General features: G+C 39.3%; 1 protein-coding gene across 3 annotated transcripts in view; it reads right to left on the bottom strand.

The window, feature by feature from the left end:
• ATP8B4 (ATPase phospholipid transporting 8B4 (putative)) overlaps positions 1–12,236 on the bottom strand; it is a 226,417-nt gene that overhangs the window by 105,890 nt on the left and 108,291 nt on the right. For all 3 annotated transcript variants that reach the window (XM_026518454.4, XM_026518456.4, XM_044391066.3), the window contains exon 8: positions 2,762–2,832. In XM_026518454.4, the coding sequence (XP_026374239.2) occupies positions 2,762–2,832 (71 nt within the window). The remainder of the gene's footprint in view (positions 1–2,761; positions 2,833–12,236) is intronic.

Raw genomic sequence — 12,236 nt, forward strand, 5'->3', positions numbered from 1 at the left:
ATTCACTGAAACAATCGTCAAATAATTGGAGCAGTCAATGACCCCAGCTGGGCCAGACAGCCCTCATTCCCTAACCCAGCTCTACACATCATGTCATTCAGCAAGGTTCATCATCACTTTAGGTTACTTCCTCAGAATTCTCTCCAATATCTCACTTCCATCTTCAGATGTGGAAACTAAAAGGGAAGAATAATCACACATAGACCTTACTGATTAAAAAAAAATTTTTGCCGAGACTCCTGATCAATATCTCGTGTCATGCCATACTCTTCCTTAACATGCTTCGGTATCTTGAATTCAAACTTCAAAATGATTTTCAGCATAAGAAATAACACAAAAGAGCCTGTGTACCCTTTACTCAGTTCCCCCTCATGGTAACACTGGCAAAACTATATCACAGTGTCACAACATCACAACTGAAACTGACACAGTCAAGATGGGGAACATTTCCATCACAAGGATTTTTTAGGTTACACTTTGTAGACACACCCGCTTCCCTGCCTCCTCCAACCCATCTTTAATTCCTGGCAACCACTGATCTGTGGTCTCTTTCTACAGTTTTGCCATTTCAAGAAGGTTATATAAGTAGAATCATATAGTATGTGACCTTTGGGGATTGGCTTTTTTACTCAACATAATTCTCTGAAGATTCGCCTGGCTTATTGTATGTATCAATAGTTCATTCTTTTTTTTTTTTTGCTCGATAGTGTTCCATGATATGGATATGCCATAGTTTGTTCAACCTGTTAAAGGACATATAAGTTGTTTTTTTAATTTGTGGATGTAACACATAAAGCTGCCATGAACATCTGTGTACAAGTTCGTGTGTAAACATAAGTCTTCATTTCTGTGAGATAAATGCCCATGAGTGAAACTGCTGGGTTGTCTGGCAGCTGCGTGTTTAGTTTTTTAAGAAACTGCCAAACTATTTTCCAGGGTGATTGTAGTATTTTACATTCCCATCAGCAATGTGTGAGTGATTCTGTTTCTCCACATCCTTGTCAGCGTTTGGACTTGTCACTATTTTTAAGTTAAGCCATTCTGATAGGTATGGTATGTCCTGACATCTCATTGTGGTTTGACTTTTTTGTCCCTAACAGCTACTGATGTCGAACATCTTTTTATGTGCTTATGTGCCATCTGCATGTCATCTCTGGTGAAATGTCCCTTCATATCATTTGCAAATTTTCTAATTGGATTGTTTTTAAGATTGAGTTTTGAGCATTTTTCATATGTTCAAGATAAAAATCCTTTGTCAGATAGATGGTTTGCAAATATTTTCTCCTAGTCTGTAGCTTATTTTTTCATCCTATAAGGTCTTTTGCACAGCAACAATTTTTAATTTGGTGAAGTGTGGTTTATCAAATTATCCTCTTATGAATTATGCTTTTTGTGTCGAGTCTAAAAACTCTTTGACTAGCCCTAGATCTTGGAAGATTTTCTCCTATCTTTTCCCCTAAAACTTTTACAGTTTTACGTTTTACATTTGAATTCAGTTCCCTTAATAGCTACAGGGCTATTCAAATCGTCTATTTCATATTGAGTCAATTGTGGTAGTTTGTTTTTTGATGAAGTGGCCTATTTCATATAAGTTGTTAAATGTATGTGTATAAAGTTGCTTGTAGGATTTTCTAATCCTTCTGATATCTTCAGGAGCTATCATAATATTCCCTGGTTCATTCATGATATCGTTATTTTGTGTCTTTTTTTTCTTTTTCAGTCTTCCTGGGGTTTATCAAATTTATTGATGTTTTCAAAGAATCAGCTCTTTGTTTTGTTGATTTTTCTTTTTTTTTTTTTTCTGTTTTCAAGTTCATTAATCTCTGCTTGTGTCTTTACCTCCTTCCTTCTGCTTGCTTTGGCTTTATGCTGTCATTTTCTAGGTTCCTGAGATGGGATATTGGATTATTGATTTGAGACTCTTTTTCTTTTCAAATATGTGCATCTAGTGCCATAAATTTCCCTCTAAGCACTATTTTAGGTTCCGCCCAAACCAAGGGTAAGATCACACAGGTCATACTCCATTTCAATAGCCTAGTGGAACAATGATTTGGGAGGCGGTGGTTAAAACCAGTCTGGTTAACTATCAGGTCTGAGTACTGGCTTCACTTTTTAGAGGTTTCAGGTAAATTACTTAGTATCTCTAAGCCTTGTCATCTGTATAATGGGGCTTATGTACTACCTATATCAGAATTAAATGATAAAATTCATCTAAAGAACGTATAGGACCTTTCAAATGTAAACATTCAATAAAAGTTTTTATGCCAAATTGAATCCACGGAAACAGAACTGCAATATTGTCTATAACTAAATTTCTCAATTAACATTAATGTCAAAACTCCATTTCCCTCTTCTTTCTCCGTCTTCATCTGACCCAGTTCCAAAAGATTTCCTTCTCAAGTAATTCCTCAGAGACTCATCAATACTCCTCTAAAATACTCCTTAGAGGATCAAATGAAATTTTAAAAAGGAAAAAACTAAAGCAAAACAAAACCCTTCTAAGGAATATGAGTAAAGAGTCCTATACAATAATTCACACAGACGTGTTCAATTCACTGTTTTGGAAAGAAAATAAATTCAAGAGAAAAAGAGCTTTCAAAAGAGCCACAAATTAATTAACAAATGGAATTTGCAAGTTAGGCTCTTACTTGTTCCAAGAAAATTAAATGAAGAATAAGGTTTAGGTTGAGTCCTGCTCCTGAAGCTGTTACTGCTAAATTAAAAACCATTCTAAATAATCATTCTAACTTTAGTGACTTACCCGTCAAGCTCAGCAGTTTCAATATAACAGAGGCCATGTGGCTCACTACTGGACAGGAGAAGCAGATCAGCCTATTAAAAAAAAAAAATCATAAAGAATACACGAGAACGGAAGACTGGTTGAAACCCTTCCATGTTGTATCACCCCTACTTACTAATGAGCCAGGAGAGCCTTAGGGGAAAAAAAAAAAGTGAGAAAGGTAAAATCCTGTTCCACCTCTCAGCCATATATGCCCCAAATCAAACCTTCCCTCTCCTTCCCTGTCCTGGCTGGGCCCACCCCTTGAACACCAGAATACAAGCAAGGGCAGGGGATACCATATAAATTAATAGCCACTTAACTTACTTTTCTTTTGCAAGAAATAGATAAAATTCTACATTCTTGTTTGATAATTACTAATGGAAAATATAAAACTTCCACCAATAAGTGAGATAATCGTTTCCATACACATACTTTAATTCCCTAGTACTATGATTTAAGAGTAGGGAGCAGGCAAAGCTGATGGGGAAAAGACAGAAGTAGGAGGAAATTGGAAACCACAGAAAAAAATAAAGCAGGCAAGGAAATTTTAAAAAGAGAAAAATTAAAAGAAAAAAATAAAAACGTAAGAAAAAGATGATGAGGTGTAAGGAAGGGAAAAGAGAAAATAGAACAGGGGTTAAGCAAGAGGCAAGAAAGAACAGAAAATGCTCTAAAAGACAGTAGAAAACATTCAGAAACCAAGCTGTGGGTCTTACACAGAGATAAAATCATTCTGTTCAGCTGTCTATTTGAGCTTCGGAAAGGACCTATCACAATTCAGTTTTAGAATTCTGGCTGCCTCCTATATTGGGGAACTGTTTATTTCAAATTTCACTTTAAAATAAGGGTTTTTATGAGATTCTGAAAGATCTGAAGATCTAAAATGGACTGACTAAAATTTTAGCAATTTATTTTGACACATTCCCTAACGATTATGTAGCTCTGTTTTGAATGTACGATTGGCATTTCAAACTGTGAAATTTTCTTACCTTTGTTTTTTAAATTAGAATTGCCCCATTCTCAAGTCCCAGAGATTAAATTTAGAATCAATCTACTCATTTCATTGTCTTAAGCTTTTAAATTTCCAACTCAAATACAGGTAGGGGAGGGGAGAGAGGTATGTACATGTGTGTGTTTAGTTTTGTCTGAATTATGACAAAACAGAATTGAAAAACAACTCAGTGACAATCCCCTCAAGGAATAAATGGGTTTATATATCAAGACTCTTCCTCGACTCTAATAAAAGTCACAGAAGCCTGAGGAGGCAAAATTATTTTCTGACTAGTCACAATGTGACTACAGCAAACCCACTATAGAGAGAACATAAAGAGTTGTACACAATTCTTGAGCCAAAAATTACCGACTTTGATTTTAAAAAGGAAAGAATGTTTTTAAAAATTCACCATCGTCTTACTTCTCCCATTGAAATTTCAGTGGCTATGATGCTTTTTGGGTCTCTGCCTCTCCTCCCCTGAGCTTCATACTATCATTTTAAACAAAATCCAAAATTCTCTAATTCTTCTCCTCTGTGATTGAAAATAGTTATGAAGTACAGAGAAAGATCCCAATTTATACCTAGAGTTGCTTTTCTTCTAAACTCTGCACAGTACAGATGATGTTCTCTTTAGTATTGATGTTCTCTCTTTAGTTTTGCTGTTACTCTTTAGTATTGAGCTTAGCTGCTCAGCACTTAGGGGTCTGGTAGACAAAGGGAGGATTCGTTGTACACCGCCGGCTCAGAACACGTGACTGAGGCACCACCAGCCACCGGGCCACTAGATTCTCTCCTGAGCAGTAACTCCACTTCCTAAAGACTGCTGCTGAGACTTGTAAAGTCCGAAAGTTCTGAGCTAAATCCTCCTGCCCTGTCTACCCCCTGGGAACCTGGGACATGTACCTTCCTACCCTCAACCTTTCTCACCTCTTCCTGTCCCCTCTGTTGTCACCTTTTCCTCTGATGTCCTCAGAACCTTGCTGCTGTTTCCCTACTCCCTGATCTCCGTCCTGCACTCCCCCTCATTCATCTCTAGTCTCCCTGCCCCACTGCTGAGCTTTGGCATTCCCTTTTGCTAACACCTCGCCTTCAAGTGTTTAAATCCATTACAGTTGACGAGAACGTGTTGGGGCGGGACCAATAGGGGCAATCAGAGAACTAAGTGGTCAGCCCGCTCATCATCATGAAGTGCTCCTATTTCCAAGTGTACTCAGTAAGAATTCTAAAAAGAAAAGGAGAAGAGAGCTGCAGTAGGACAAGAGAACCCTGTGAGTCCCTGGTCATCGTCCTTTTGTCAGAGGCTCTGGGCCAGCAGTGCAGCAGCATGGGGTGGTCTTAGAGCACCACCAGCCCCATGACTCTATGAGTCCCAGATCAGGCCTCCTCAAGCTGTCCCTTTTAGTATCTCTCAGGGTACCCAATTCCTAGTCAATCCAGAAATTTGTGTTTGAGTTGTAGGGGTTTATAATACCAGTGTTTAGTGAGGGCTTACCATGTCTGTGGCACTATCCCAAGAGCTTTACATGCAATAGTTTATTTAACTCCCACTGAAATCTTATAGTGTACGTTCTGTTGTTATTTCTATAAAGGAGCAAAGTGAGGCTCAGAGAGGTTCAGTAACTTGTTTGAGGCCGCACAGTGACACATTGGGATATGAATCCAGGCAATCTAAGGCACATACAGCTGGAATACTAAAACGAATAAAAATCTCTTTCCTTCAAGGATGGTACAGTTTAGGAAAGGCAGAATATGATAAGAATTCTAAACGTCTGATTACCAAAGTGCTATGGGAGGGGGGCAAATGAGGAAAAATACATCAGATTGGTAGCTGACGAAGGGCCTCACGGCTTTGAGTCCTCACAACAAACAACGCTATCTTCACAGGTTTATTAGGCATAATTAATGTTTGCTGATATAAAGAATAAATAAAGCAAAGTCTCAAGCGATGATAACACCTAAAAGCTACAGAATTCTTTAAGAGTTGGGCGCCTGGGTAGCACAGCGGTTAAGCGTCTGCCTTCGGCTCAGGGCGTGATCCCGGCATTATGGGATCGAGCCCCACATCAGGCTCCTCCACTGGGAGCCTGCTTCTTCCTCTCCCACTCCCCCTGCTTGTGTTCCCTCTCTCGCTGGCTATCTCTATCTCTGTCGAATAAATAAAAAAATCTAAAAAAAAAAAAAGAATTCTTTAAGAGTTTACAAAACATTCTCATACAATTGTGTCAATTTATTCTCTCAACAACCCTATGGAGAGATAATATTGTTCCTATACGTGAATAAGAAATCTTGGGAAGGGTCATCTCTGGCTCACAAGCAGATGAACTAAATTAACTCATGTAAAGTCCATAGCCTCTACAAAGTCCTGGTGAGAGCTTCATCACTCTAAAAGGCCCTAAGAGACTTAATGCCATACTCATGGCCACGCAGAGCTTAAAGACCAGAGCTAGAACTAGAATTTATAGCTCTGATCTCAAATGTATACTCTTTCCCCTGGTTGGCTACAAATGCACTGGAATATAACTATGAAAAACAGAAAATGTTTTGCTTTGTTTTGTTTCACTTTGTTAGCGTTCAAAAACCAAAACCACAATGGTGAAGAGTATTGGGACATTAACTCCATATCCCGATGGAAGGATAAGTTTGTAGAATTGCAACGCCGTATCTGAATCTCCCTCTTAAGCCATTCCCACACATAAAGTTCTTTATCTTCTTTATCCTCTACAATATTATCTTTTTGTAGTCTAAAAATAAGAATCCAAAATGGCTCATGCAATAGGAGTATACTTACAGGAAAACAGGTTTGACATGAACGAAAACGCGGATGAAGTTGTAAAAATGAAAATGTAGGAGACTGTAGGTAATGTTTTTATTTAAAAATTAAATTTCAGATCCAATAAATATATGCTGAGTGTATACTAGTATCTAATACATTGTTTTGGTTTTTATAATTAAATGAATTTGAGAAGAATAAGAAAAAGATGGGAGAAAGAACAGAAGGAGGAGAGGAGACTAATAATGGACACCATAGCTTTTACTCATCGGTCCACCCTTTCTTTGGTCAAAAAAAAAAATCCTTGCTTATATATGTCACCCCAACAAATTAGTAATTGCTTATAAACAGAACATTGGCCCTGTACTTTTACTAACGTAGAAAATAACATGTTGCTCCTTTAAATTTTAGCAAGAAGCTTCTTTTTCACTACAGCTTAGACAAATGTTTTAAAAAAAAAAATCTTACTCTGGAAATTTTCAACTTTCTACTGTCTCACGTATTTTTAAATACGTTGTCTTTACAACAATTCGTGTGAAACAAGTTAACTCTGACTTGAAGCCATAAAATTTAAATAACAAAAAGGGCAATTAGACCGCCACAGGGCCTCTCTGGAAGGACCAAGGTGCTAGCAATGATGAGATGAGTCAGAGATTAGGAAAGATTAGATGGGTCAAAAAAGAGCCAAAGCCCACCCTTGGTTAGGACTGGAGTTTAGCTTAGGTTACATTCATCTCTCTTAGTTCTTTCATTTCTCAAGGTGAAATTTCCAATCCACGGAGCCAAAGAATGCCTTTGTTTTAAAACAAAACCTTTACTGTTGTAAACATCTAAAACATGAATGCCTTTATTTTGAGGGTGAGGGTATACAATAAGCTAAACACTAAATTCGTGTAATGTTCAAATATGCTCATGCCCAGTAAGGGGTTTATTTCTCCCACCAGATAAGAAAACCAAAATACAAGATCGTTTCCGTCAAGTAGAGGCAGATGTGCCTGGTTCCTGGGGCCCAAGTCTTGGCAGTGTCAAGATCTTTGTAGTGTGTTTTTTTAACAGTTTACTCGGTTCTTTTAATTAAGTCAGTCTCCTTGCAGTGACTGAATCACACTCTACATTTTTCTCCCTTGTCCCAAAATAAAACTACGAGCTGTGGAAATTCAGCCCGAACATGTTTTAAAATTTCTTTTAAGTGGAGGTAGTGAGGATTCCTTATCTGGAAAATAAAGGTGAATAACTTCTGAATATGCCAGCTAAACTGGCCAACTCAGGCAAGCTCCTTTCCTCGCTTAAAACGTACCGATCGGCTGACATAAATGAATTTAGAATTCTAAGTGCGGACAGCTAGAGGTTATGCACCAGAATTAGGTACAACATGCTCTGGTCGCTTCAGTTTCGGCGTCCGAGCCTGAAGGCGCTATCGCCGGACGCCCAGGTTCAAGGCTATTAGGATGACAGCTTTACTACAGTAAGCAGCGGCATATGGCAGCGATTAGGAGTGGGGTCCAAACCCATATGGCCTGGGTGTAACTCCTAGCTCTCCTATCGGCAAGCTATTTGATGGCACTGTTTTCTCATCTGTAAAATGGGAACAATAGTACATAACCTGCTTTCATCGAGCTACTGTAGAGATTAAATGAGTTAAGTCTCAGGGAGCGGGACGTGTATTTATACTTCAAGTGATTACAGCAGTTCATCCATAAAAACATTTGTTTGCCCTTAAAAATAGTTTTGTAGGTGCCAAGGAGTTAGACACAAAAAAACTTTGAATAAAGCGAGCTAATCAAGAGACACCACAGAGTTCTGGCATTTGGAGGACCCCTTTCCTCACTTACGCAAAGATTAAACCACTAGAGCTCTAATTGTAGGAGTCAGACCGAGATCAGTGGAGATAAAAATTTCATCTTTGTTTTTAATAAAGCTGCTGGAGGGCCACCTGGGTGCTCAGTCAGTTAAGCGTCCCACTCTTGATTTCAGTTCAGGTCACGATCTCAGGTCCTGAGACTGAGCCCTGCATCAGGCTCTGCACACAGGGTGGAGTCTGCTTCTCCCGCTCCCTCTGCTCCTCCATCACCACCCTCCCACCACTCCCCCACCCCCGACCCTCGCCCACTCACTCTTTCTCTAAAATAAAATAAAACAAAACAAAATAAGCAAGCTGCTGGAGACCAGACTATAGGTCCGTGGGCTAAATGGGCTTGCTAATAATTGACCTTTAGACCCATCTAGCTGTAGACAAGGGAAGCTCTCAACTACCAGGACCCTCCTACCACCCCCGCCCCGAGGATCTGCTCCTGTAAAATTGTTGGGATGAAGAGCAGGCCAGAATGTACTGTGCGCACAGGCAGAACCCAAAGAGAAAGGGAAGGAAGGAGGCTCTGGGTCAGGCACACACTCCCTGCCCCCAAACACGGCAATCGGAGAAGTCACTACTGGGAGAGGGGAGTGGGCAAGGAAGTTCAAGAAGCTCAAAGTGTTATTTTGGGGCTGTCCCTCCAAGTGAAAATATAAAGAATGAGACCTAGGAAAGAGTGGAGAGTAAGCATTCCCATCCCATCATGTAGCCACAATTAAAAGGCCACATCTGTGCCATCCAATCAGGTAGCCACAAGTTACATATGACTATTTAAATCTAAACTTAAAAAAAAATCTAAATTAGGACCCCTGGGTGACTCAGTCGGTTAAGCATCCGCCTTAGGCTCAGGTTGTGATCCCAGGGTTCTGGGATGGAGCCCCAGATTGGGCTCCCTGCTCAGCTGGGCGTGCACTTCTCCCTCTCTGTCTCTGTCTCTCTCTCTCAAATAAATAAATAATCTGTTTAAAAAAATCTAAATTAATTAAAATTAAATAAAATTTTAAATTCAGTTTCTCAATCGCATTAGCCACGTTTCAAGTGCTCAGTATCCACATGGGGCTGTTGGCTTTCACACTGGGCAGCACAAAGATCTATTTCCCTCACTGCTGAAAGCTCTATTGGACAGCGCTGGGACACACGGGTCACTGACTTCATGGAAACTTGTCTACATGTGTGATTTATCTTAGAGCAATGCTAATGATATGCCCACTGAACTAGTTTTCTTCCACCTGATACTTGCACTTACACTTGCCTTCCATGCCTCATTCCATAGCCGGCTTTGCAAGAGCACACAAGCACATTTACTATAACATAGAAAATATAACTAAGAATGAAGACCAAGGAAAATACAACTAGAATATCAAGGCTAGTGGGCAAGTGGGAGCACAGATAAGCTGGCCATGAGGTCCTACAGAGTTAGGAGATTTGAGACACACATTTGATTCCTGCCTTTCTGGGACTCACCCCAAAGAATGTGATAAATGCACACAGCAGAGTATGGAATATTTGCGAACAAGTGATTTCAGTCTAATATTTATCCCTGTTAGAGCTTGTACAGGGGGCTCCTTAAATGCACGGACTTTATGAATACCTAAGGTAGGACTATATCTAGCATTGCTACTGAAATATTCAATTCCGAATAAAATAATAGTTAAATGCGTGGCATACTTTTATTTTTGCTAATTCCTCTATAATCTGACACCATTTCTGGCAGAAAGTAGTTGCCAAAAAATTTTTTTAATGCATATTTCTTAGAATTCCATGTATGGCAGTTTTATAAAAAAAACAGTTAAGGTTAACTAACTTCAGCAAAACTCTGTCACTGTAACCATTTTAATTGAACGTAGAACTAAAACAATTTACATGAAGCCCTTTCTTCTTAAGCAAAGAATTCTGAATATAGTGATCTTTTCTTAATTAGAGCACAGAGATGTGTATTAGTACCCCACTGATCCAGAACACCCTGAATTTTTAAAGTTTATAACCATGTTTCCCTCCTCTTTCTTCCAAAAGACTGACGTTCATTCGTTCAGCTGACACTTACTCTCTGCCCCCTATGACCCAACACGGCACTGGGTATGAGAGAGCAGGCAAATCAATGCGCTTTTTGCCTTCAAGAATCCGTTAGTCATCTCAGTTCAGAGAATCATAGCACATAGGGCTGGAAGTGATCTTGGAGATCATATAATAGTCTAGTGCACCTTGATGTGACACATGAAGAAACGAAAGGCAGAGAAGATAAACTACTGTTACTGCAGGAGTGGAGCAGACTCAGTTCTAACCCAATTTCCCCCTTCGGTGCCCTTCTACTATACAGGTATCCCCAGCTTTCTGAATGTTTGCATTATACCACTTCACTCCACCTACATTAGTACTTGTTTTCACTAACCAAAAGAAATCCGAAAAGGATTTTTACTTTTATGAAAAAAAGGAAAAGCAAAAACAGCATTCAGCCTTTGCTTTGCAGCCAACCCTTACGGAGGTAATGTGCACCGGAGAACAAGAGTGGCCCCACCAAGCTCTTTCCTGGGGAACTATCAGCACCTCAGCACCAAGCCGCCATAGCTTTGAATGGTCTGTGAACATTTCTGCTTTATCTTTGTGCATCCTTTAGCAAGATGTATCCTAAGGTATCAGAAAGGCCTAAGAGATTATTTTGGGGGTCTGGGAGTACTCAAAGAGTTGTCCATATCAACTAATGGTAATTGTGTCTTTGCTTTATGCCATGCTGAGTTATTTAAGGTTTCATAGATATGCTCTACTGTCAGATAACAAAGGATACCTGCGTCTGGCTCCATCTTTCCTACAGGGTGTGTTCTTCTAACAGATGCCACCCCCTAACATACTGTTGCTAAGCTTTAATGAGCTGGAAAATAAGTTGGATAAGCTCATTTAAATTGTGTCTAATATTAAAGGAAACACAGCTGACCCCTGAACAGCATGGGGGTTAGAGGCGCCAACCCCCCATGCAGTCAAAAATCCATCTGTAACTTTTGACTCCCCCCAAGTTTAACTACTAATAGCCCCCTGTTGACCAGAAGCCTTACCGATAACATAAAAACAGTTGATTAACACTTATTTTGGTATGCTGTATTATACACTCTATTCTTACAATAAAGTAAGCTACAGTAATGAAAATGTTATTAAGAAAATTGTAAGGAAGAGAAAATACATTTATAGTATTATACTGTATATATCAGGGGGAAAAACACACAAAATAACACAACACATATAAGGGGACCCGTACAATTCAAACCCATGTTTGAGGGTCAATCGTAAAATGTGAAAACCCAGCAGACTGTTTGACATATAAGGAGCCCAGGCCACAGAACACGGACTGTGAGACCTCTGTCTTGGCTATGCCAACACCTTTGTGCTTATTTTTGGTTCTCAGCTATTTTCCAAAGAATTGAGGTTGTTAGGGAAATAAACATTTCTCTCTTTAGAGGGTGAGCTTTTTTGTAATTGGCCTGTCCACTGAGTAGTCTCCTTAGCATAGGCTGTTCCAGGGTATCAATATATACAGATGGTACATTAATGAAAGAAGACTGTTTCTGAAAGGGAATGGTTAGGAATCTCAACTGAGCTATTCTTGTAAATAGATCTTGGGGCAATGTCTTTTTCCTGTGGGAAAATGTCTCAAATTTAATGAAGAACACAGCTTGATACATAAAACTGCACTGAACACAAAAATTTTCATAAGTAATCTAGTATGTATTTGACATAAAGACTTACAATAACTTGAGGTTTTTTTTTTTTAAAGATTTTATTTATTTATTCGACAGAGATAGAGACAGCCAGCAAGAGAGGGAACACAAGCAGGGGGAGTGGGAGAGGA

Source organism: Ursus arctos, unplaced genomic scaffold (assembly GCF_023065955.2).
Source record: "Ursus arctos isolate Adak ecotype North America unplaced genomic scaffold, UrsArc2.0 scaffold_36, whole genome shotgun sequence".
Taxonomy (NCBI): domain Eukaryota; kingdom Metazoa; phylum Chordata; class Mammalia; order Carnivora; family Ursidae; genus Ursus; species Ursus arctos.